The 25335-nt window shown below is 50.6% G+C and overlaps 2 protein-coding genes across 3 annotated transcripts; one reads left to right on the top strand and one right to left on the bottom strand.

The window, feature by feature from the left end:
- Window positions 1-1279: 1279 nt before the first annotated feature.
- Window positions 1280-19480, bottom strand: AIFM1 (apoptosis inducing factor mitochondria associated 1; the record flags this gene model as incomplete). 2 transcript variants are annotated; one of them, XM_080352584.1, is made up of 17 exons in its annotated part: window positions 1280-1459; window positions 2558-2754; window positions 3296-3420; window positions 3817-3959; window positions 5708-5848; window positions 5929-6017; window positions 6999-7106; window positions 7766-7874; window positions 9503-9579; window positions 9828-9912; window positions 10633-10723; window positions 11384-11514; window positions 12140-12252; window positions 13352-13381; window positions 14602-14695; window positions 17527-17669; window positions 19349-19480. In XM_080352584.1, the coding sequence occupies 17 exons, from the start codon at window positions 19440-19442 to the stop codon at window positions 1388-1390; spliced, it is 1842 nt and encodes a 613-aa protein (XP_080208710.1). In that variant the 3' UTR covers window positions 1280-1387. The 2 variants fall into 2 exon arrangements, with proteins under 2 accessions (XP_080208710.1, XP_080208709.1); XM_080352583.1 differs by lacking the exon at window positions 17527-17669 and adding an exon at window positions 16677-16804 and having other exon boundaries at window positions 19349-19442.
- Window positions 19441-25335, top strand: MARS2 (methionyl-tRNA synthetase 2, mitochondrial; the record flags this gene model as incomplete). The annotated part of the gene is made up of 3 exons (XM_080352582.1): window positions 19441-19825; window positions 19915-20249; window positions 24125-25335. 3 exons carry the CDS (start codon window positions 19441-19443, stop codon window positions 25301-25303), a joined length of 1899 nt encoding a protein of 632 aa, XP_080208708.1. The 3' UTR covers window positions 25304-25335.

The following is a 25335-nucleotide window of genomic DNA, read 5'->3' as shown; positions in this document are numbered from 1 at the left end:
CAGGTAAGGAGTGAGGCAGTGGAGGTCAGAGCTGGGCAGGAGATGGAGTACTGGAGGCAGAGGCTGGAGAGCCATGGGGCTCTTCTGCTGCCTTCAGGTGCCCACATGGAGGTGAGGATAGGGAGATTGTACCACTTTTCTGGGGAGCCTGTTCCACTGCTGTAACACTCTCTCTGTGAAGAATTTTTTTCTAATATTCAATCTAAACCTCCCCTGCTGCAACTTGAGGTCCCTTCTTGTCCTATCACTTGCTACTTGGGAGATGAGTCCAATACCCTCTATGCTTCAAGCTCAGTCGCACTTCTCTGCCAGATTCTCCCTCCATGCAGCAGCAATCCTGGGCCCCTTCTATTTACACTTGGACCTCATCCTGAAACAGAGCAAGGCTGGAGCCTGGTGTCCTCTCCTGTGTCATGTTCAGGCCCTGCAGGGATGTGCACCAGCCCTCCTGGCCTGGTGGCTGAAGGTCTGTGGCGCTCACCTTCCTGCCGCTGACATACCCACTGTCAGCTTGAGGAACTGCTGCAGCATGAGCAGAAACAATATCGCAGCCCCCCGGGCTGGTACACCGGGGCTCTCCTGTGCCAGGGGAAGCCGGAGCAGCCTGCAGCTCAGCTGCACACGCCTCCCGTCGCGTGCCAGAGGCATGAACCTCTCCCCAGGTGCGCAGTGAAACGCTGCCCGTCCCTCGGAGTCCTTTTCCTGCAGCCCTTCTACCTGGCACACACGGTGGGGAGCACAGTGCTTAAAATTCCCCTGCAGCAGCTGCAGAGCTGACAACGTGCTCCCACCACCATCACACGCCTGGGCCCAGCACCACCAGTGACAGGTTCTCTCCACCCGCCCCAGCCTGTGCTTTCCGAACCTCCATCAGTGCACCTCCTCCATCGCTCTCATGATTTAGTCCCTTCTCTCCTGCCTTAGCAGCTCTAGGCTTCTCTCCTTATTCTTCCCAACCATTCTATACCCCACCTTATACCGGTCACCAGGTCTGAGCACGCACCTGGCTTCAAATGCCAGCTCACATGGGAGCCGCTGCATCAGGTACTATTTTATCCCATCACGAGGAACTTTTCCAAGAGCACGGCCCTCACGCAGCCAGGCAGCAGGACCGCGAGCTCAGCAGCCGCGCAGCGCTGCAGGAAAAGAGGCAGCTCTGCAGGTTTCACCATTGTTAGTATGAGTGAAATAAGAGCAGCAAACTCCCCTTTCAAAACCAGCAACGCAGAGGTGGAGGAAGAAGGCGTTTGACTTAGAACAACCTGAATTTATTGGTGCAAACATTAGAATTCTAGGTTGACTGGAAATATTCACAAGGACTCGGATGAAGGGGTGCGCACAGCCCCCCCGCCCTACTCACTCCTACGCAGTGTTCCCATTCTGGAGTTTAGTCTTCGTGGATGTTGAAAAGCTTTGCTACTTCATTGAGATCGTCGTGCTCCTCCCCATCTTTGATGATCTAAAAGGAAGGAAGAATGAGTTAAAACCCACGTGTACGGTGAAGAGGCAGCGCTGCAAGGCTGTACACAGTCACCAGCAGTGGGATGAATTGCTCAGAACCTCTCTGAAGCTCACCAACATGACAACAGTACTTACTGCAGCCACATCTATACAGGAGTCTGAAACGTAGCACTATCTGCCTCCAGGAATGGCTGGAGTTAAAACCACCCTTGCTGTCCCTGTTTCTGATGTCTGGGTTTCCCTTTCCAGCTGGGGAGAACAAGTATCTTCAACAAGCACTTGACCTCAACACTGAGAAGAGCCAGTCCCTTCGCACTGATTTAGAGGAGCCAGTCGAAGTGGCTTCAACTTGCGAAACTTTTAGATGAAACCCCGAGGCCAAGGAACCTGAACATACTTGGCTCTCTGATTTAGACAAAGAGCTGCTAAGAGAAGGAAGGAAAGGATCTCTCTTTCCTGGGAACGGGAGAAGTAACAGGTTTAAACTGCATCGTGAAAGCTTCAGGTAGATACCAACGGAACCTCCCAACATTAAGTGGAGCTCATTTGGGGACAGACCGCCTGGGGATAGTGTGGAATCACTCTCGTAGTGACTACTGACCTTCTCCAAAGATGTTAAAAAGGACCTAAGTATAGCTGATCTGACTTTGGAGGATGCAGACAGACTAAGCACCTATTCAAGGCTGCTTCTAACACCAACTTTTTGTTGCTGTGCATCTAGGACGAGAGATGTTTAAGACTTTTAGACACCTGCCCATTAGACAAAGTAGCACAAAAAGAGAACATTTCATGCTGATGCTTTGTCGTTTGTGATTCTTGCCTGGGCTTATTACAGGCCTGGAATTTCAGCCATGCAAAGGCAAGGCTTGAAGCATAAACGCGATTCAGGTTGTTTCTGTAAGAATTTTGAACAAACATGCAGGAAAGCACATGGATATCTCCCATAATTCACCCGAGAGAGGGCTACCAATGGGTATTGCACAGCCCTGCTCCAGACAGAGCATCTGCATTAGTTTATCCTCATTTTAAACTGGTAGATCGATTTTGCCCCAAGAAAACCCCCAATCTAAGCAGCCTTTTGCTGCTCGGCACTGACCTTCCGAGCAATAGGCATCCTGTTGAAGATGTTCCATAACACGATTCCCACCACAACTTTATCCCTGAGGTAGAAAATGACACCTTTGCCGTAATCTTCTCCTTGCTTTGGAACTTGAGGCGTTGGGGAAGAGCTTGAAGAAATGGGAACTTCTGATGCTTCTGCTTCTGTTTCACTCTCTGATCGAATACCTGTCCCTAAAGCAAAGAGAAGAGATGTCACACATCCAGTGCAGAAAAGCAGCAGCAGCTCTTTGCTGGTGAGAGCAGACTGAAGAGCAGCGTCCTGGAAGAGACGGAGGTGTTGTTCTTTTAGTTGCATCCAGCGAATGTTTCAATAATTCGAGAATGAAACCATCCTAATGTTAAGCACAGCGCTGGCCATTCCCGCCTTCCATCACCAAATGCAAAAGGCAGAACAGCCCGCTTCTTTAAGGCAGCATAGACAAAATAAAGACGCTTAGAACCACAGCAACTCTTCTGTGCAAAACCTGATCAGCCTCCCTGGGAAAAGAAGTCTGAATTTTGGGAAATGAGTTACCCAAGGCCTTCTTGGAGGAACGTTACGTTTGAATCCCATTTGACTATCAAAACCAGCCTCTAAAGCTTGGTGCAGGAAAGACGCAAACAGATTGATGTCTCCTGGAGCTCTGCAGTGCGATGAAACTGTGGCCATTACCCAGTGAGACACAAAACCCTCATGCATGGAGGCAGCTCCCGAGCATGACTCCAGCCCTACCTGATTGCTCCGTTGCACTTTTCGGCGTGTCTTTTGCTGTTGCTTTAGCAAAAACTCCTACTGTTGGCAAGCTGCTGTCAACAAGGCCAATGGCTTCGTACCCTACATTAGGACCCAGGTCGCTCCTGCGAAGGAAGTGGAAAAAAAAAACAACTGTAGCCTTAGTGAGACAAATCCAAGGCAATACCATCCAGCCCCAGAGCCTTAATGACGGCGCCATGTGAAAGAGATCGTGGTACGCATGCCAAGCGACACGCGTGATTCTCTTCAGTTTTCAGTATGGAACAAGGTGTGAAGACCCAGCAAGTCTAAGGCCATCTGCTTCACAAAAACAGTTCAATGAACAAAAACGTCACGTACTTTAGGCCTGCGCCCTTGAAGGAAGCTGGGTGGCTTCTAAGAGCCGCACGTATCTTCACCCTTTAGAAAGCCACACATCTGACATTCAAATGTGATTATCGGGACACCGTTGGCTCCTGCAATGTGGCCAAGGAAATACCAAAAGAAGAAATCGGCATTACCAGAACATGGACTGATGCCAGTAGGGCTTCGCAGCTCCTGTCATGTTTTCTCCAGCGAGTCTCCCGCTCACAACAGCATGATCATGGTGCTCCACACGCCTCCTGCCTAGTTTGATATCATAGAAGCAAGCAGCATCTCCTGCCTGAAAAACAACCGGTGAGGACTGAACACAGACACTGAAAGCTTAAATTAACGCACAAACAACAAAAGGCATTGTGCACAGCAACGTGGAACAAAGTGGAACTACAAACTGAGTTTTTCTGCCAAACGCCAAACACCAGCACTTCACCCCACTCCTCAGACTACACAGATCCCAATTTCTCAGCATTTTTCACTGATCTTTGGAAAAATAAGGCAACATCCGTTATGTTTTTCCCGAGGAATCAAAGTCTCAACTCCCACCAAAAGGACTCTCAGGCAACAGAGCTCCACAACTTGCCAGGAGCACAGACTGTACTGTCCACTGCTGCACAAAGAGCACTGGAAGCTGGAACCTGAGCACAATCAAGGGAGACTATAAAGCCCTGGGCTGGCAAGTGAAAAATACTGGTGCCCTTGTCATCTTTTCCTCCATTCTACCCGTTGGAGGAAAGGGAGCAGGCAGAAACAAATGCATAATGCACATTAATTCCTGGCTTTGAGGCTGGTGCCATCGTGAGGGTTTTGGCTAATAGAACATTCTTTTACGACTGTAAGTTGTTAGGGAGGGATGGAATCCACCAAGGGATCTCAGGCAGCAGGCTGGCCAGCTTGCTGAAACAGGCTCTAAAGTGAAGAGCTCGGGCGGCAGCGTCCAAAGTGGTGATGTTCACACCATCACATCCAACCAAGGAACAAGCCAGGCCAGCCCGGGCAGCGACAAATCCTCCTTAGCTGCCTCCCAGGATGGGAACCAGGCGGTCACCCACCTCCAGGTGGCTGCGGTGGATCCTTCTGCACCCCTCACAGCAAACTCGCACGCTCGATCACTTCGCTGAAGTGCCCGTGCGTGGAGCACAGGGAATGAACAGGAAGAACTAGAGATCTATGTGTGGTCACAGGGTCATGGTCTCATTGCAGTTCCAGAGATGTGCTGGGACAGGTGACGTGACTGGGATGTTGTCATTTAAAAAAACAGGCCAGCGAGGCGAGGTGGAGGAGCTGCACTTGATGTGAGAGAGCAACTGGAATGTATCGAACTGTGCCCCAGGCGGGGAAGAACAGGTTGAGTCCTTACGGGTAAAAGTTATGGGGTGGGCTAACAAGGGTGGCACTGTGGTGGGTGTTTAGTACAGGCCATCTGAGCAGGATGAGAAAGTCGATGAGTCAGACCTTACTGATGCTGATAAATATCTCAAGGGTGGACCAGACTCTTTTCAGTGGTTCCCAACAATAGGATGAATGACAGCGGGCACAGACTGAAACACAGGAGGTTCTGTCTGAATATGAGAAACATCTTCATCTTGAGGGTAACAGAACACTGGCCCAGGCTGCCCAGGGAGGTTGTGGAGTTGCCTTCTCTGCAGACATTCCAACCCGCCTGGACACCTTCCTGTGTGACCTGCTCTGGTGACCCTGCTTTAGCAGGTGGGTTGCACTGGATGATCTCCAGAGGTCCCTTCAATGCCAGCCATTCTGTGACCCTCTATGACTGTGTGATCTTTAGGCTACTCCAGCTCCTCTTACACAGCATAAATATGCCAGAACTGGCATAGTTGTTACCGCAGCACAAAGCGTGTTGTGGCACATGGACAGACCCCACGGCTGCCGACAGGAGCTGCACTACAACTGCTCTCATGACTTGCTACTTTTTGCCCCATTCGCCTCCTGGAGGTACACCAGCCCCCAGAACTCCATGTACTCCAACTGCTTCGGCGTCACCAGCAGACAGAAAACTCTGCAGATACTCACCACCCAGATATTGGAGCGTGCCTGCAGCTCCGCGTTCACCCTGAACCCTCCGAAGTCCGAGTCCACCTCCAGGCCAGCTGACTTGGCTAGTTCCACATTAGGCTCCAGCCCTACTGCAGCCACAATGTGATCAGTCTCCACCTGTTTGGGGATTCACAATTAGCATCCTCATTCTCTCAATGCCCCTGTAAACTTTACCCCCTCCCTGCTTTTCTGTTTACCTTTCGGCCATCTTTCAGTTCAATCACCAGCCGCTTGCCACGGACACAGACAGACTTGACCACAGCATTCGGCATGACGGTAACGCCCTCTGCAAGCAAACATCGGAAACGTCACTGCTTGCTCGGGGTAGAGCAATTTCGGCTGAAGCAGGCAGCTGTGGGGCAAACTGATGCAGGCAGAGCAGGGGCCAAGGAACCAAGGCAGAGTCCACCCAATCTTTGCTGCATGGGCCAGTGCAGCTTTGAGTGAAGCATGAGGAGAAAGAAGCCCAGCTACCAAGCCTGAAAGAGCTACCTACGTGACAATCAAAAGTACATGTGTCATATAATGACAAACTCACACCCAAAACAACTGCCCAGGGTTTTCAGGCACATTCATTTACCTATTGTTCCGTCACAGCCAGACCCAGAGGTCCTGCAAGGCAGCTTCCATGAGCAAAAGAAAGTAACTCAGACCTGTGGGTTATCAGGCCCTGCAATCTGCAGCCCCAGCTATATCCCTCCTCCCTGCATCCCCACACCGCTCACCAATGCACAGGAATAGATTCTGCACTTAATAGAGCAAATGGCAAAAAGGCATCTCACCTCTTACCAACTTTACCAGCTAAACACTACAGCAGCTGGCCTTACAAAGCTGTGTGTGTAACGCACGGGGCTGCACAACCCTTCTCTCGCAGCAACTCTGGGATGACAGCATTGCGCTGTCACACATCCAACTCAGACGAGGAGAGCAGGCAGTTATCATTAAGACAACTCTGGTTCCAGATTACAGGGTAAATATGGCAGCAGGGATCGTCTGTGCGGGAATGGCCAGAGGGATAATCTCACAGGCATCAGCATTCATATTTGCTCGGCTTTCCCAGAGGAACTGCCAGGAAAGCAGAGACTGATGGCAGCTGCACGCTACCCAGCTTGCACTGTTCTGCACCTGTGCTGCATCGCAAGGGAGTCAGTCTTCCTGCGACCCCACCGACAAAACAACCGGGAGCTGTTGCACAAGGAAGAGCTGAACAGCCTGAACGCCACAGCCCTGGCACCCGCGCAGGACGAGCACTGAAGTGCAGCTTCACCTCGTCTGACTTTCTCCGTGGTCCAGTTGCTCAGATATTCAGGCAAGACTTTGCCCATATTGCCGTTCTCTGGAAACAGCTGAATCACCTCCAGGCCTCTGGTTCGTGCTGAAAGGAAAGCAAAGAGTCCTTAGCACTCACGGATAAAGAGCAGCAGCGCAGGCTTCAGAACACGAGCACAGGCTCTCCTTTCCGCAAGGAGCTTGATGCAAGTCTCCAAAACTGGGAGTTCCAGCTCCCCGGTTTTCCATGGAAGTCACAAAGTGACTGACCAGTGTTTCACACACACCTGCAAACTGCAGGGTAACACACAGCAGATATTTTGGAGAAAACGTCCCTTCGTAGAAAGATGACCATAAAGACGCTACTCAGGAAGCTGCACCACTTGACAGTACAAATCCAGTTGTTCACAACCGCTTGAAAATAACAGTTTGAGGGTGGCTTTCAGCACCGAGAGAGCAAACACAACCTTTTACAGGGTGGAATGACTTTGCACTGGCCTGCAGAGCTTCCTGGGAGCCCAACTTGCACAAACCTTTGGGGTCAGGGCTGCTGACAGCTAACGAGAGAGACAACGTAAACCAGGCCAGGCTGTACAGCCAACAAAACACATTAAGGTTATTTCAGGCAAACCACAAGTCTGGGCAAAAAAAATCAGCAACCATGGGATGAAAAAGAAGTTTATCCTGTCGGGCTGCTTATATTGCATGTCTCTCACTCCTGTCGAGGTAGCAGCTGAAGAGAAGCTGCCCGGAGAAGCACCTTACCTCTTCTCCCCAGAGCACAGGCCAGCTCGCTGCCGAGAAAACCACCACCAATTATTGTGACAGACTTGACTTGTCTTGAAATCTTCTCCAAATTTTTGAAGTCCTCGATCTGAAAGAAGATTTATTCCCATTTCAAATATCCTCAGACAGCAATGGCAGCAGAAGACGTTTTTCTCCAGCTTCTCCCTTTGAAATAAGAGCAACTCTCTCCCCAGCTCAGAAAGGGAAACACATTTCTCCTTCCTCCTGTTCATCTATTGCACATAAAAACTACTCTGGCTTCCTAAAGTTTGTGTGAGCTTTTCTCTGTCCAGGCAATCTCAGATTCCTGCATCTTCTCTCACCTTTCAAGAGACATTACAATGACATTTCTAGGCCCACACATACTACAGTACATGCAGCACCACAGCTCATGTCATCCTCCCTTCCCACAGCTGAGCAGACCAGACCTCAGGGGAAGTCCAGCACAGAGCAGAAAGTTCCCATTCGGCTTCTTATTCCTAATTAATTCCCTAAACTAGAGTAAGGAGAAGGTTGCAGGCCTGTTCTAAACTCCATGTTTGCAAGAAAGCAGAGTATGTATTTTGTCTAACTTTGTCTGTGTTCTGTAAAACATTCCACAAAAGCTTTTCTGTGGCTGTATTCCTTGTTCCAGTGTTGAGACCAGACCTCTGAGGATGAATTAAGGTAGCTTTCTGAGTCATTAAGTAACTGCTAGGACATCACCATTAATACAGAGTCACACATAACACGGGCACAGAATTTAAAGGTGTCCAGAACATAGAATCATTGTAGAGTCACAGAACAGTTTGGGTTAAGGGCCCTTCCCAGCTCCCCCAGTGCCCCCCCTGCCATGAGCAGGGACATGTTCACCAGCTCAGGTTGCTCAGAGCCCCGTCCAGCCTGGCCTGGGATGTCTCCAGGGATGGTTCATCCACCACCTCTCTGGCCAACCTGGGCCAGGCTCTCACCACCCTCAGTGTACAAAACTCCTCCCTCATGTCCAGCCTGAATCTCCCCTCTTTTGCTAACAAAGCATCAGCCCTTGTCCTATTGCAACAGGTCCTGCCAAAAACTCTGTCCCCATCTTTCTGATTGGCCCCTTTTAAGTCCGGAAAGGTGCACTAAGATCTCCCCGGAGCTTCTCTTCTGCAGCTGAACACCCCAGCTCTCTCAGCCTGTCCTCCCAGCAGAGCTGTTGCAGCCTCAGATCATTCCTGTGGCTCCTCTGGACCCTCTCCAGCAGCGCCATGTGTGTCCTGTGCTGGGGACCCAGCGCTGGACCAGCACTGCAGGGGAGTTGCTGCACAACTGCAGCATCCACTTATTCACCAGGGCTGTCAGGCTGGAGCGCTGAGCTGCCTACTCGTGGTCCTGAGGGCACACGCTGCTTGCAGTCCAAACTGACTGGCAGAGTTTACATTTCTCCTGTTTTTAAAAGGTCTGGAAGGTGCAGCAAAGTCATAGAGGAGGGGAACTAACTAACTAAAATCACACATTATTACAGCTCCCGGGGCTGAGGCAAGCGGATGAGCGGTCTAGCAGACTCTATCCTCTTTACCTGTCCAAGGAAAGGGAATAAATAGCAAATGGACCCCTGGTTACCAACCGAGGGGAGCAGCTGCCAAGGCAAGGCTGTCCTGGCCCCACAGCAGAAGAGTTAAAAAGCTGAAAACAGTGGCAGTGGCTCTGATTTTCTCAGCCTCCCCCCCGGGACTGGCAGCACCCGCAGGTTACCTTTCGGAACAGCGTCAGCCTCTGTTGTACATCCTTTCCTGCTCTTTCAATGGCGGGGAGGTTCCTTGGGGAACCACCTGAAGACAAGGGGAGAGAGAGAAACTAATGATACCATGGCCATGTCACTGGCAATCCAGACAATGCAAAGCTACCTTTAATGTGGACTGTGCTTTCCAAACTGTTAGTTTGCTCTGTTCCCTGGGTTTTTAACATAGAACACCTTCTGTGTGAGCACTACATGCAGGAATTTTCTTGTCAGATAAATACCACTGAACGAAAAAGCCTAGCATAAGACAAATAACAGAGAGAATAAAAACCAACTTACCAGTGGCAATGAGACATTTGTCATAAGATATCTGGGTACCATCATTGAGTTTCACTGTGTTGCCTCTAACATCCATATGCACAACCTGCAAAATTAAACGAGGAGAGCTCAAGTTTCCACGCTGTGTCAGCCATTCGAGTTAAACAGCACAGACTACTGATGGGAGAAGCAAACTTGGAAGTGACATTCTCCCATCTTTAAAATTAGGGGGGTGGAAGAGAGGAAGGGAGAAGACTGAAGTAGGAACTGAGACAACTTCTTTGGTAGCCATCATAGATCAGGTTGAACTTCCCAAGATCTGAGGCCAAGAAACGGACTCAGCACCCAGTGTTGTTCAGCAGTAAGAGGAGTCACTGAAACCGTATTTTAGCAACATATAAAAAACCGAGGAAGCAAATCTATTAGAAGCCTCATCATAAACTTTTCTACCTTCCTGCTGCCTCTGTACAATGCTCTTGCTCATGTTATAACCCACTGCTCAGATCGCTCTGCTCTCCTCACCTCCTCCTCTGACTAACATACAGCCTGATTCCCATTCTGTCACACCCGTCTCTACATATTCTTGTCCCACGCCCAAACTCTAAACTTATCCTTCTCCTTCCTCATCTTCCCTCAGATCGCTGCTACTCCTCAGAGTATGTTCAAACTTCACTCATGCTGTCCTTAAGATTATATATCCTCTTCTCAAACTTGCGCACATTCTCTCCTCAGCCACTATCTACAGTTGTTTAGTTTCAGTTTATACCACAGAATCTGCTTGAGGGGAACTGTATGAGGCCAGAACAACAGCCGGTGCTGTACCCACCTTCTTGCCACAGAGAACTGCTACTCCACCGTTCTCTACAAAAGGCAGATCACGAACAGGCACATAGAACGACGGCGGCTGGAAATATATACTGAAAAAAGCTCCATTATCAAACAGGTTCCACTTTCTCTGCGATACCAGCTATTTGGCAATTAGCAGTGATACAAAGACAACTTTATGCATTCACGACGAGCTCCAGAATTCTTATTTATCTATTTTTAAGAATTAAGGTCTTCACACCGTTGAAGTTCAAGGGTTTAGGTCAGTAAGGCTTTATCACAAAAGGCATGAGAATCACATGTGAGCCAGTGTCCCTGGAGCTCTGAACTGTGAAGTGACACCCTCACCTTCACTGTTAACGTATTGCACAGGATTTGTGCCAGTGGTGGTGCCTGTCTGAGGGAATCACAGTAGAATTCAAGAGCTATTAAGTACCAAGCTAACTCTCATCGGTGAAGCAGCATCCCTCTTGACAACTGCCAGCACTGCCACAGCGTTCAGTCTGCTCTGCAGTGCTCGAGTGACTTGTTTGTAACATCCCAGCATCTCTGTGAAGCCACGCAGCCTACATCATGGAGTCTCAGTCAGCTACTGCAGCGCACAGCACCACGCAGGCCCTGCACGCAGCATGCCACGCCCCGGCCCTTCTCCATTGGCCGAGCAACAACACACAGACACACGCACACCCCAGACACCAACAAAGACATCTGCCCACTCTCCTTCATCCTTGCTACTCGTTAGTGACACGTACCTCCTCTCCTTGCCATTCCACTGTTTGAATCGCAGAGTCTCTGTCACCTGTGGATCATCTGAAAACCATAGTTCTTTGGAAAGAGGTGGACGCATATAGGGCAGGGCAGGATCTTCAGACACGATCAGCACCTTCACAGAATCCCAGAATGTCAGGGGTTGGAAGGGACCTGGAAAGCTCATCCAGTGCAATCCCCCCATGGAGCAGGAACACCCAGATGAGGTTACACAGGAAGGTGTCCAGGCGGGTTGGAATGTCTGCACAGAAGGAGACTCCACAGCCCCCCTGGGCAGCCTGGGCCAGGCTCTGCCACCCTCACCGGGAACAAGTTTCTCCTCAAATTTAAGGAGAACCTCCTGTGTTCCAGTTTGCACCCATTGCCCCTTGTCCTGTCACTGGTTGTCACCCAGAAGAGCCTGGCTCCATCCTCCTGACACTCCCCCTTTCCATATTGATCCCCAGGAATGAGTCACCCCTCAGTGTCCTCTTGTCCAGCTCCAGAGCCCCAGCTCCCTCAGCCTTTCCTCACACGGGAGATGCTCCACTCCCTTCAGCATCTTGGTGGCTGCGCTGGACTCTCTCCAGCAGTTCCTTGTCCTGCTGGAACTGAGGAGCCACAACTGGACACAATATTCCAGATGCAGGCATTAAAACATATCAGCTGTACCAAATGCCAAAACACACTACAGGAGCTCTGAAGCAAGCACAGTGTTCAGTCATCCGCATGGCACTGTGGTAGAACAGGGCATATCTTACCCGGGCACCAGGGTCACGAGCCCGAATGGATCTGGCAGCAGCAAAAGCAGCAGTTCCTCCACCGATCAGCAGGAAAGGAACGTGGGATGGGACCTCAGGGCGAGCTCCCGGAGCTGCAGGTGACAGATTGGACAGCTTACTGCAAACACAGCAAGGGAAACAGCCCAGCCCCAAAGAAGAGTGTGTCAGCAGATGCCTTTCACATACACATGTCCTTTGGCAAGCTGCCCTTCAAATACCTTCTCCCCACTTTCCACCCCAGCGTACTTCCCCAGGACCACGCTGCTGCTTCACTCCGAGCTGCCTCCCTGCGCAAATCGAACTGTCGGATTTCAGCAAAGGGCTTTTTCCAAGCCAGATCTACACAGCTGAGCTCAATGGCAGTTGCAGAGTTTTGGAACAGGCCAGTAGCACAGCCCTTATCAGATGGGTTGGGCTCTACTTTTCTCCAGTTTAAGATATTAAGAATAAGAATGATCCACATAACAAGCTTGAAATACCGCTACTTGGACAGCCTGTTAAGAGGTTTCAAGCCTTACTGTGCACAGGTGCCACCTGTCCAGCAGACTCTCAAAGGGTTTCACTTTATAAACTGATCTAAGAACGCCACTTACATTTGCACAGCTGGATGAAGTGGTGGCAAAGCCAAAGACCCACAATTTTCATTTCCAGCATTCAATACACAATCTCAGAAGCTTCATGTCAGATCAAGACAGTCTCTGGACAGTAGAATCAGGAGAGCAAAACCACGCTTGGCCAGACAAGGCCCTAGAGATCCAACATTCAGGTTTTACAGAAAGCGACAGTTTGCTGAGCTAGTGAGAGGGACACAGCCAAAAGATGATTCAAAACATCAGGAGAAGAGATATGGCCTAAGTGTAATTCAAATCAAAAAACAATTTTTAAAATCATTTGGAAAAGACGAACTGCAAAGTGTTTGATCCACCTGCATGTCGCCTTTAAGATCAAAAATCAACTTGTGAGCAAGACCAAAACTCTGCAGTGGCCATTCAGTGAACAGCTTATAAGAAAGTAAAGTTCCCTAAAATGCCCAAGCATATTTTTCCATAATTGTGTTCTGAAAGGAGACCAACTTCTGACTTCCTAGCAGAATGCGTTTCCTCCCACATGCAGGTCCTGTTTCTAAGCAACATGCAGTTAAACCCTACGTAGGAACAAAGCAGTCAGTTAAACGCTACCATCAAGACTCACCTGCTGTGCCCTGAGGAGCAGCATCTGTATCTGAAAGAGAAGATAGTCTGGTGAAGCACAAGCTATCAGGCTATCACCAGAGCCCCTGCGCTGGGCACTGGGGAGGCCAAACCTCGAATCCTGGGCTCAGTTTTGGGCCCCTCACGCCAAGAAAGGCCTTGAGGTGCTGGAGCCGGTGGAGAGAAGGGAACGGAGCTGGTGAGGGGCTGGAGCAGCTGAGGGACCTGGGGGGTTCAGCTGGAGAACAGGAGCTGAGGGGAGACCTTCTGATCTCTGAACTGCCTGAAAGGAGCTTGGAGCCAGGGGGGTCGGGCTCTGCTCCCCAGGAACAAGCGCCAGGAGCAGAGGAAACGGCCTCAAGTTGTGCCAGGGGAGGTTGAGGTTGGATCTGGGGAACAATTTCTTCCCCAAAGGGCTGTGGGGCATTGGAACAGGCTGCCCAGGGCAGTGCTGGAGTCACCATCCCTGGAGGGGTTTAAAAGATACATAGATGAGGTTCTCAGGGACATGGCTTAGCGGTGGACTTGGCAGGGTTGGGTTAATGGTTGGACTTGATGATCTTAAACGTCATTTCCAACCAAAATGATTCTGTGATTCGACGACACTGCAGTTCAGGGCTGACTCAAGGAGAGCGAAGGGTTAACAGGCTCTCCATTATAAAGGGACAGCATCTCCAGAAATGCACACTTACCAAGACTTCTGCTTCAGCACTTAGGCTCTCACACTCTGTCCTCCAGCCTCAACCCTGACAATCATGTTTTATCCTCTCCCTCAAACCACAGCAATCGGTTTTCTGTCCTGTCTGCAGGATATTTTCTGTTGGATTCCTAGTAAAGTGACCTAACACACCCTATCTTCTACGACCTAAAGCCACTGTTATTACAAAATATACCATCCTTTGGCTCACTCGTTCAGACACTGCAGTTTGAGATCTAATAAATTAAGAGACTTTCAGTGCCAGAGGTGGTCCACCCATGCTCCACATACAGCCTGCAAAGCATCATTGAGAGCCTCACTAATTGCGCCAATTCCTCCCTCTATATGTGGCCCAAACATCTCGCGTGCCCAGCCCGCTACACGCGGGACAACGATGTGGCAGGTACAGAGGATCTTGTGCTGGCAGATCGTGTTATCCCTCTGGAATCACGGTGTCTCTGCCAAAAGCAGGGCTGACTCTTTGTTTTTAGAGATCTCAATTAGCAGCTTATGAAACACAGACCCAAACCTAGAACTAGCAGACAAGTACCCACCGGAACGAGGTGATTCATCTTCTGGAGACCGCCCAGTTATTGATGAGATGCGGCTGGTGTATCGCTCTTTGTTTTCTCTCAATGTTTTGTATACCTGAAGAGAGACAAGGAGATATTTACCTTGTGTATCTTACAGCATCAAGGCACCACTCTGCTTCTACCCCCTGACAGGCTTTTGTCTACCCTGCTTGCTCAGAAAAGCCTCCGCTTTCAGTTAAAGCACACGGACCAAAATATACCTCACTGAAAAAAATGCCCGTAAAGGTATGAATACGTAGCTACAAGAGGAATGCACTCAGAAACCATTCTGCTCTACATAGGATGTGATGAATCTCAGTTGTCTGGTTGCTTTCCATAATCAATCAAACTTTCTGCAGGTGTTTGGCCTTTGAGCTACAGACCTGTTTCAAGAGGAACCAGACAACAAAGGAAATGCAGTCAAGAGAACTCAAGGCTATTTGCAAGCTAGACCATGGCACAGGGCACAACACAAGCCTGCAGAAAAAGAATAGAAATTGAAAGCAAAAAGCAACTTCCAGCTGCAGAGAACAAGCAAACAGCCTTACTGGCTTTCTGCAGGCCAGGCGTGCCGGGCCCGGCGCTGGCAGCGGTAACGTCACCCACTCAGCAGCTCCTCAGCCACAGCCTAGGTGCTCCGGTACAGCCCGGTCTGAGCGCCCACCTCCCGCTTACTTGGGTGTGAAACTCAGGGTATAGTACAGGTATAGCCTGCATGTCCTGGGGACACAATTTAGCGGTACAAACGAGAAGGGAACACCTTTTAAGGCATCATAGTAACTTTCAAGAAAAATGGGTAATGCAGAGGAGCAAAAACACTGAGACTGCTGGAAGTAGGCCATGGTATGAGGTTTGTCTCGTCAGTTAACATAGGAGGAAGCAAACAATTTCCTTAAGCAGAACCTAGCCTTGGTAATAACCCATCTCACACGTGCATGACATTAACTTTCCTTTTGCGTTATTTATAAAAGAGGGAAAAACCTATCAGGACAGTCTGAAGCACAACTGTCTATCCAATTATTGTATTTCAAATTATGAAAGAATACTAAAACTGGAACATTTCCAGTAAGAAGCAGAAGCCTCCCAAATATCAAGGCATGACAGGTAACGCTGCAGCTGATGGCAAAGCACTTACTGTTAGCTGAGTGCTACGACAATCAAACTCTCTTTGAGCAGAAGTTAATGCCTTTGGGGAACTGAAATCTCTTTTACTCCCAAGCCATTCTGCATTTTGCCCATCTCCACAGTTAGGTGTTTTGTAGCATAGTAAAGAGTCTCAAACAATTGCGGAATGTAACACCAAGCATGAAAAAGAGCACAGGCAGACAAAAGCTTATCTAGGGAACTGAAGCAGCATCAAAAATATCAGAAAACAAGAACTCTTCAGCGCTGAAAAGAATGGAGATATTTTTAAAGCCTTTTGCTTAAACATATAAAAGTCATGGTTAACAAAACTCCCTCTGCTTTGCAAGCAGAATCATGAAGTGTTTAAGTGAGCCTGCAGGGCAGCATACAGCAAATTAAATCTGATCCCTTAGAGAAAAATTACTATTGTATACATGCAAAATATCAAATCAGGCCTTCAGGGAAATTGTTTCCAAAGGGACAATGCCAAGCTCTTTCTAGTCAGGAACACGGCTGTGTGCGCTGCCCCACAACACAGGGATATTCCTTCCCTGAAGAAATCACAAAGTTAGCCAAACTTCTTTCTTCTAGCATACTTATGCTTAGCTGATTATTTCCCTATTTTGTATGCCAACATTACCAATGTCGAAATAGATATGTTAATTATTTTGTGCCTCCCTGATGGTTACAAACGGAAGATGGCCAGTTTTGGTTTGAGATTTATTTAACGTGGAAAAGTTAAACCTCAGGCAGTTTTTCCCACTTTGAACTCCGCTGTTTGAGACTATCAAATCTGTAAACTTACATTATTTTACAACATCCCTTGAAATGAAGTATCTGAGGGAGCACAAAGACGGTTTAGTTAACATATAGAAAGATACCCTCCCTCCACCCACTCACCAAATCACAACACATTTATTTAAGCATCTTACATAAGCTCCTGTCCCAGTGACTGTTCCTCCTACAATTAAGTATAAGAATAGGTTGCTGCCAGCTTTGCCAGGAACACCTGAAGACGTCAGGGATCTAGAAGGGCATCTGAGATGGTGACATTGCAAAACTGCAGGTGAAGACAGGCAACGAAAGAGAAGAAAGGGAAAGAACTGCATATTAAGAAGGACTCTTGATTAAACAGATCTTGGGAAAAGTAGGATGTGCTCTATAATTTCAGTTACCTTGTTTGTCAAAAAAAGCGCAGCAAGGCACAGTAAAGAATATCTAGTGGGAACAGGAGAAAGACGATGTAAACTTAGGGCCCATCCACTCCCAGGTAATGCTGCTGCTCTTCTGGGAAGGTGATTTACTTTCTACGTTGGGCTGAAAAGCTTTATTCATTTGTATCTTTTGGGTAGGACAAAGATGTATGCTCACCCATTTTAGGTTGATTTGGTGTACTTACACAGGCTAAACACCGATGCTCTGAATTGAGATGGGGCAAAGAATGGCTTATTTTGGTATGAAAAGCGTATGCCATCCAACTCTCCCTGAATTATAAGCTATCACATACAAGACAGCAGACAGAGCTGTAGTTGGTCATAGTATTTATAAAAAGAGTGCCTTTGTAGCTAAAGAAACCTAAAAGGTAACTGAAATTACAGTATTAAACAAACAAACATCATAAGAAGTTAATTTCCAGCCAGCTCAGTTAGCTCCCCTTGAAGTTTTCTGAAGGAAGAAACAGCTACAGAGATAAAAAGCTAAGTAAAATTAGCTGAAATACACAAAACGCTTGACAGGAGAGATGGATTGCAGCTTCTTTTCATGAACTACCTTTCTACTTACATAGGCACCCGCTCCTAACGTTGATAAGCCCACAATAAGGACAAAAATAGAACTATCGCCTTTGCCCCCGGGCACACCAGAGCCAGCCACTTGTCTGCTCATCTGCAGTTCTATGGGAACATTCCAGCGCTGCAACAAGTTGCCTAAGGAATACAATTTATTAGAGAAAAATGCAAAAAAAGACTGTCAACACACAGTTATGTTTTGAAATTTAGAGAGCAAGTAATTTCTGAACCAAGTAAACAAGCTACTTGTTCGCAACGCCCAGTACCACATCTGAGAGACTGTAGTGAATTCTTCTCTGCCGTGAACAAACGGCTCCAGGCGGTTGTGGATACCAAAACCATGTGTGAGATCAAAGAGTAACTGCACAAATTCCTATCAGGAGCAGCTACTAGGAAGCTAAAAAGGCAATTTCCAGCTGAAGGAGCCTTCTGTCGCTGGGAGAGCACCGTGGAGATGCTCATGTACTGTGGGTCTGCTGTTCTTCAAGCAGTAGGTGTGGTCATACCTGCAAAAAGTCCCTTCACCAACACCGCTTATTCCACTGAGGTAAACCACCAGCAGAAAGGAGCTTCTGCTGACAGAAAGGAGTAGCGAGGTTTGCCAATCCAGATAAGGCATCTACCAGCTGGCAAGTCAAATAGTGCAGTGGCTGAAGGGCTAGAGAACAATTTGTTTCACTATAGTTTAACTACATCTGTCCCAGGTAGATCTCCAAACAGAGCAATCGGGCTGACAGTTCCGAGCGCTGTGTTTGTAACACAGGCGGTAAGTGCTGGGGCTTTTCTGGAGAATGTTTTCCCACCTGACGTGGAAAACTCCTTCCACCTCCTCTGATACTCAGGTGCCACACCAACCGCTACAGCCCTTCGCTCGCGCTGCCTAAATGCACATGTTTATGCTGCAAACCCCCAGCAAAGTCACAAGCATCCAAATGGAGCCAAACAGCTCCTACTTCAACAGCAAAAGCGTTTTGATCCAATCACCTCCTAACTCACAGGATCCCAGAGTGTCAGGGGCTGGAAGGGACCTGGAAAGCTCATCCAGTGCAATCCCCCCATGGAGCAGGAACACCCAGATGAGGTTACACAGGAAGGTGTCCAGGCGGGTTGGAATGTCTGCACAGAAGGAGACTCCACAACCCCCCTGGGCAGCCTGGGCCAGGCTTTGACACCCTCACCCCCAACAAGTTTCTTCTCATCTTTCAGTGGAACTTCCTGTGTTCCAGTTTGCACCCATTGCCCCTTGTCCTGTCACTGGTTGTCACCCAGAAGAGCCTGGCTCCATCCTCCTGACACTGCCCCTTTCCATATTGATCCCCAGGAATGAGTCCCCCCTCAGTGTCCTCTTGTCCAGCTCCAGAGCCCCAGCTCCCTCAGCCTTTCCTCACACGGGAGATGCTCCACTCCCTGCAGCATCTTGGTGGCTGCGCTGGACTCTCTCCAGCAGTTCCCTGTCCTGCTGGAACTGAGGGGCCACAACTGGACACAAGATTCCAGGTGTGGTCTCCCCAGGGCAGAGCAGAGGGGCAGCAGAACCTCTCTCGAGTGCCCAAGGGGTGCGGGCACCCCCTGCCCGGTACCGGCAGCACAGAGCCGGGGGCAGCTCCGCTAAACCGCGGGGCCCGACCGCGACCTGCCCACCCGGGCACACAGGCCCGGCGCGGCGGGAAGGGGCGCCCCGACCCGCGTGTGCGGGAAAGCCAGCGGCAGGATCCCGCCCGCCGCCCCACGCCAGACCCCCGCTCCCGGGCCTACCGCACCGGCAGAGACCCGCCGGGCCGCCCTGCCGGGGGAGACCGGCCCCGGCCCCGACTGACCTGCGGCGGCGCGGCCCCGAGCCGCGGGGCTGAGGGGCCGCAGGGCGCGCGCCAACCCCGCCGCGGCGGCGGCGGCCACGCGGCAGCGGAACATGTCCCCGTGCGCCTCCGGTCGCCTCCCGCCGCTCCCGGCCCCGCCGGCCCGACCCCGCCGCCCGCACGGCGCATGCGCCACCGCTCCGCTTCCCCTCCTCCATTGGCCGGCGCCGCCGCCGCACCTCCCCCGACCCTTCCGGGCGGCCCCTCTGTCCCGCCGTCTCTGTGGTGGCGCCGCCATGTTGCGGCCGCCCCTCAGCCTCCCGCCCCGGCGCGCTGCCGCCACTGCCGCCGGGCCCGGCCGCCGCCTCCTGCTCTCCACGCCCATCTTCTACGCTAACGGGCCGCCGCACATCGGCCACCTGTACTCCGCTCTGCTGGCCGACGCGCTGCACCGCTACCGCGGCCTCTGCGGCGCCGGCCCGGGCCGCCTCTCCACAGGTGAGCGCGGGCGCCGCGCTCCCCGCACCCCCCGGGTCCCCCTGGGGACTCCCTGGGGACGCGGCCCCACGGCCTCTCTGCCGTTTCAGGGACGGACGAGCACGGGCTGAAGATCCAACAGGCCGCGGCCGCCGCGGGAACGTCGCCCCCGGAGCTGTGCGAGCGCGTCTCGGGGCTGTTCCGCCGGGCCCTGGCCCGGGCCGCCGTCTCCTTCACCGACTTCACCCGCACCAGCGCGCCCGCTCACCAGCGAGCCGTGCGGCACTTCTGGGGCGCCCTGCGCGATGGCGGGGCTCTCTACAAAGGGGCGTACGAGGGCTGGTACTGCACGGCCGAGGAGACCTTCCTGCCCCCCGGGCAGCTCGCCGAGCGGAGGGACGCCCGGGGACAGCCCTGCAAGGTGTCTCTGGAGAGCGGCCACCAGGTAACGGCACCCGACACGTCCTGGGCGAGCGCGGCCGCTCCCGTGAAGCACCGCATGCTCCTCCGCTGCTCCAGCCTGGCTAAATTCGGGGGTGTTCAATGCTTCCTTTTGTAGTTCACGTCAGCCAGGGCTTGCCTGTATTTCATAGGTCTGTTCTGCGTTTATAGCAATGTGTGACTACACAAGGGAGGGCTGCCAAATCCCCAAATGGGAGACGCAAATTCACAGAATCCCAGAGTGTCAGGGGTTGAAGGGACCTGGAAAGCTCATCCAGTGCAATCCCCCCATGGAGCAGGAACAGCCAGATGAGGTTACACAGGAAGGTGTCCAGGCGGGTTGGAATGTCTGCACAGAAGGAGACTCCACAACCTCCCTGGGCAGCCTGGGCCAGGCTCTGCCACCCTCAGCCCCAACAAGTTTCTTCTCATCTTTAAGTGGAACCTCCTGTGTTCCAGTTTGCACCCATTGCCCCTTGTCCTGTCACTGGTTGTCACTAGAAGAGCCTGGCTCCATCCTCCTGACACTCCCCCTTTCCATATTGATCCCCATTAATGAGGGCCCAGTACTGACCCTTGAGGGACTCCACTAGAGTGCCACGGGAAGGATTCAGCTGCTATTGGGTTCCATGGGCTGTTTGCCTGGAAACAGTGTTTTAAAGCGCTAATGAAAGGATTTAGCTGTGCAGAGGGATAAAGGTGTTTATAACTGAGGTTTGCAGAGTTTCAGACCTGTTTTGTGAGGCAGTTTAGTTTGGCCTCTGGACACTTTTCATCAGTCTTATTACATGGGTTTTGGCCCTGCCTAAAACACTGTAACATCTGCCTGTGGTTTGGTCCGATGACTGAGCAGTGCTGCAGCCAGGAGTGCGGTACCTGACGGAGCGTCCCTGCCACTCTGCTTTCTGCGAGGTGCCAGGAGTTCCATGATTTAATGCAGAGCCTGCAGATAATCGTGTTTCAGAGCTACGCAGAGGTTATTCCCCTGTGACACTTGGGCAAGGCTGGGGCATAGGAGTGTTGGTTCACACAGAAAGGGTATGTTGGCAAATAGTATCACTTGGTGAAGTACCTAATGTACTTGGGGAACAGATGAATTTTCCAGACAGATTAATGATTCTTTAGGTCTAGAATAGAGTCAAGGTTCAAAGTCAAATATACCCTGAGAACAATTACTTGCCTTAGCTGCATATCAGACTCTCCAAGAGAAACAGTAATGTTCCTGGTGCAGAGAAGATTTTGCCAGGTGGTGGAAAGACATGGTAGGTGTTTATCTCCAAACAGAGACAATTGGGTAGTTCGTTGCTTGAGGATTTTGTGGAGGAAAAGGGAGAGTTTACAACATGCCATAAAACTGATGCTTCTGATGAATCTTTGCTTTGGTATCTGGTAGAGCCTAGGGGTGAAAATGTGTAGCTCATCTTTAAATGTTGTTCTTCAAGTCTTCCTTTAACACTGAGAGATCAGGGTCTGTTCTGTAGGAAACAATCCTCGTCCTTCACTCTGTTACTGTGCTTTTGTGTCATTAATAGCGCAGAGCAGCTGTAGGAGATGCTCACAGTGTGGTCAGGGTACGGAGCACCGGCCTGCAAGAGGTGGAGGGAGCTGAGCCACTTCAGTTTGGCAAAGAGGAGGTGGAGGGCCAGCTCATAGCAGCTGTGCTGTTCTGTACTCGCTGGGAGGGGGGCTGCATTTGTTGAAGAATTGCGTTCATTGCTCAGGTCCAGCAGGGAGATGGTGCATGTGGGGCTGCAGGGATTCTCTCTGGTGAGGAAATTGGCTGGAGTGGGGAAGCCCCTGTTCAGGAAAAGCCCTGGGGGGATTGCTAAACAACCTGAGCACGAGCCAATGTCCACTGGCACCAAAGGCAGCCAACGGGATTACCCTGGGTTTTGCAAAGAGGAGCAGTGATCTCCCTCTACTCAGCACTCCAATGACCACATCTAGGTACCGCATCCAGTTTCCCGTCCCCCAAAGCAGGAAACACAATTCAGAAACTGTAAGAAGTTCAGTGGAGGGCCACCAGGAGGGTTAGGGTGCTGAGCTCTTGTCAGCTGAGGGAGCTGGCTTCTTCAGCTCTATGGAAGATGGGATTTTGGAAGAGCCTAGTGGCAGGAGCTCTACAGTAGCTACAAAGAGATCATCAAGACGGTGGAGCCAGGTTCTTCTAATGGTGCGTGGCAGGAAGGTGAGATAATGAGTGTATGTTGAAACAAGAGAGGTTCAGACTGGATTTAAAGAGAAACTTTGGCCATGAGGGCAGGCAAGCAGCAGAACAGGCTGCCTGGGGAGGTTCTGCAGTCGCCATCCTCAGAGGTTTTCAAGCCCCTAGTAACCTGTTCTAACCCCGTAGGTGACCCTGCGGTGAGCGTGAGGCTGGACTAGAGGCTTCCCAAGCTGTCCTGTGCTCCTGAGGTCAGGGCTGTTGGAAGATGGGGAGAGATGGCGCACAGACTTCTCTGCAGGGCACATATTCCAGTCCCTGTTCATGGGCAAGCCTTGAACAAAGACTCCGGTTTTGCAGGTTGTTATAATTGCTCTGCCCTTTATCAGCCTCTCTGTGTGCTCCGGGCTCTAACTTACCAGTTCTCAGGAGACGGCCCATTTCTAATCTCTTCTCCCGCTGAACTGCTCTCTGCTCACCTCTTCTGCGGGCGGCTGGTTGGTGGGGAGCTCAGCTCTGAGCAGGTGATGTCAGATGGGCTCTTCAGAGCCTAACACCAGACTGGTCAGCATTTCAGAAGAAACACTTGCAGGTCCCGCTTTGAGATGGCTTTTGTGTCCTGAGTTGCTACCAAAAGGATCACTGGATCGTGTAAAAGGGAATATTGGATGGAGGACACGGCATAAGCTCTGTGTGAAGCATCACCCTGGGCAGCTGAGAGCTGATACCCAGAAACTGGAAAAGACTATAGGAAAACATCAAGAATTCAAGGGGTGAGAGGCAACCAGAACATTTTTGTGTAACTTGTTTATGATTAGCGTAGGGAAGAATATTTCTCTTGAGGTGATAAATTCAACTACATCATAAAGCAGTTTCATAGCACTGGGATTAGTTACCCCTTGGGCTCTGTCAGCTTGAGATGTGGTGGGCTCTTCACTGTTTGTATTGAGACCAAAGCACTTTCTGTCTGAGTCAGAAGTTGTTGGATTCAGTGCTAGAAACGGAAACTCTCCTGTGTAATGCCAAAGCCTGACATTTCTTATCTTAGAGATTTATTTAGCTTTGAAAGTAGGAATTCTTGACCTAGACATAGATCTCTTTGAGTGCCTTTATGCATCTCATTCATACTATATCTACCCACAAAGTTTTCATTGTTTTAGCTAAATGTGTCATTTAATGAATTTAAAGGTGTGGGAGAAGTGCTGTCAGTACTTAAACATGATTACTGGCTAAGAAAGTTAGAACCTAAGATGCCCTAATGCTTAGATTGGGGAAAAAGAGGGACATAGTGCCTAGGAGAAAAGCAGAGGCACCCATCAGGATTGTTAGCATTGAATTAACAATCTCATTCTGTCTTTTCTGGATTTTCTACTATTATTGCAATACTATGTGTTCTCTTCTCCGTAATACTTGCCTGATGACATGTAAATCTGGCTGGTGGGAAGGTAGTTCCTCCCCTGGGGGCATGAGCATCTTGAAAAGCAGCACACGGAGCCATCCCGAGCGCCCGTGTCCTTACATGTTGCGTGGGGGAACCCGGAGAGGAGCCTCTTACTAGTCATAGAAAGACACGGGGGGCTCCCCATGTAGAGGGGAGCACACCGGACACAGCGGGAGTGTGCAGCGAACGCCGCGCTGTGACAATGCTGTGTGCAGATCGCTAAACCGTTTGCAGACCGTTTGTGCTGTAATTATTTTCTCTCCTGCCTCCTCAGGTGCACTGGACCAAAGAGGAGAATTACATGTTCAGGCTCTCAGCCTTCCGGGACCCGTTGTGGAAGTGGCTCCAGAACAACCCCCGTGCCATTGCCCCTGACCCTTTCTACCAGCAAGTGCTCCGCTGGCTGGAAGAGGACTTGCCGGACTTGTCGGTCTCTCGTGAGCGAAGCCGGCTGCACTGGGGTATCCCTGTCCCCGGTGACTCCACACAAACTGTTTACGTTTGGGTCGATGCCTTGGTGAACTATCTGAGCGTGCTGGGCTACCCGGAGACGCACGGCGAGTGGTGGCCTGCGGCACATCATGTTGTGGGCAAGGACATCCTCAAGTTTCATGCTGTGTACTGGCCTGCGCTGCTGATGGCAGCAGGGCTGCCCCCCCCCGAGCGGATCTTTGTGCACTCCCACTGGACTGTCCGTGGGCAGAAGATGTCCAAAAGCCTGGGCAACGTGATTGACCCCTTTGCTTGCTTTGGACAGTACACAGTAGATGGATTTCGGTACTTCTTGCTAAGGCAGGGGGTACCTGAGCGGGATTGTGACTATTATGATGAGAAGGTTGTGAAGCTTGTGAATTCGGAACTGGCGGATGCGCTCGGAGGGCTTCTGAATCGGTCAACAGCCCGCAGCATTAACCCCAGCAACACTTACCCGTGTTTCTCAGAGTCCTGTTTTCCAAAGATCTTGGATTCTGGGGAGACAGAAGGCATGGGTAGAGTCTCTGCCAAAGACTACGAGTTCGTGGCATCTGTGGCTTCTCTGCCTCTGCAAGTGGCTGGTTATTTTGAAGGTTTCCAGATCTACAAGGCTTTAGAATGCATTGCCGTGTGTGTAAGGCAGACCAACAGTTTCTTCCAGAGACACAGGCCTTGGAAACTCAACCGAAAAGACCCCGCAGAGCAGCTCTGGCTTGACACCATCATCCACGTTACGCTGGAATGCCTGCGTGTCTACGGGACTCTCCTGCAGCCCGTGATCCCACACACTGCGGACAAGTTGCTTTCCAGACTGGCTGTTGAGCCAGAAGAGAGGGGTCTCTCCAGTTTGACATTTCTGCCACGCTACAATGGGCAGCCATGTCCCTTCGAAGGGAGACAGCTCGGCCCTGACACCGGCGTCTTATTTCACAGACTAGAGAAGCCAGGACAGCATCAGACAGAAACCGAGAAGCTCTAGTCTCTGACAAATGGCTTCTGTAAATAAAAGCC

The sequence above is a fragment of the Nesoenas mayeri genome (genome assembly GCF_963082525.1).
Source record: "Nesoenas mayeri genome assembly, chromosome: 13".
Lineage (NCBI taxonomy): Eukaryota > Metazoa > Chordata > Aves > Columbiformes > Columbidae > Nesoenas > Nesoenas mayeri.
Note: the sequence above shows the minus strand (reverse complement) of the source record. Positions and strands in the feature narration are given on the sequence as shown.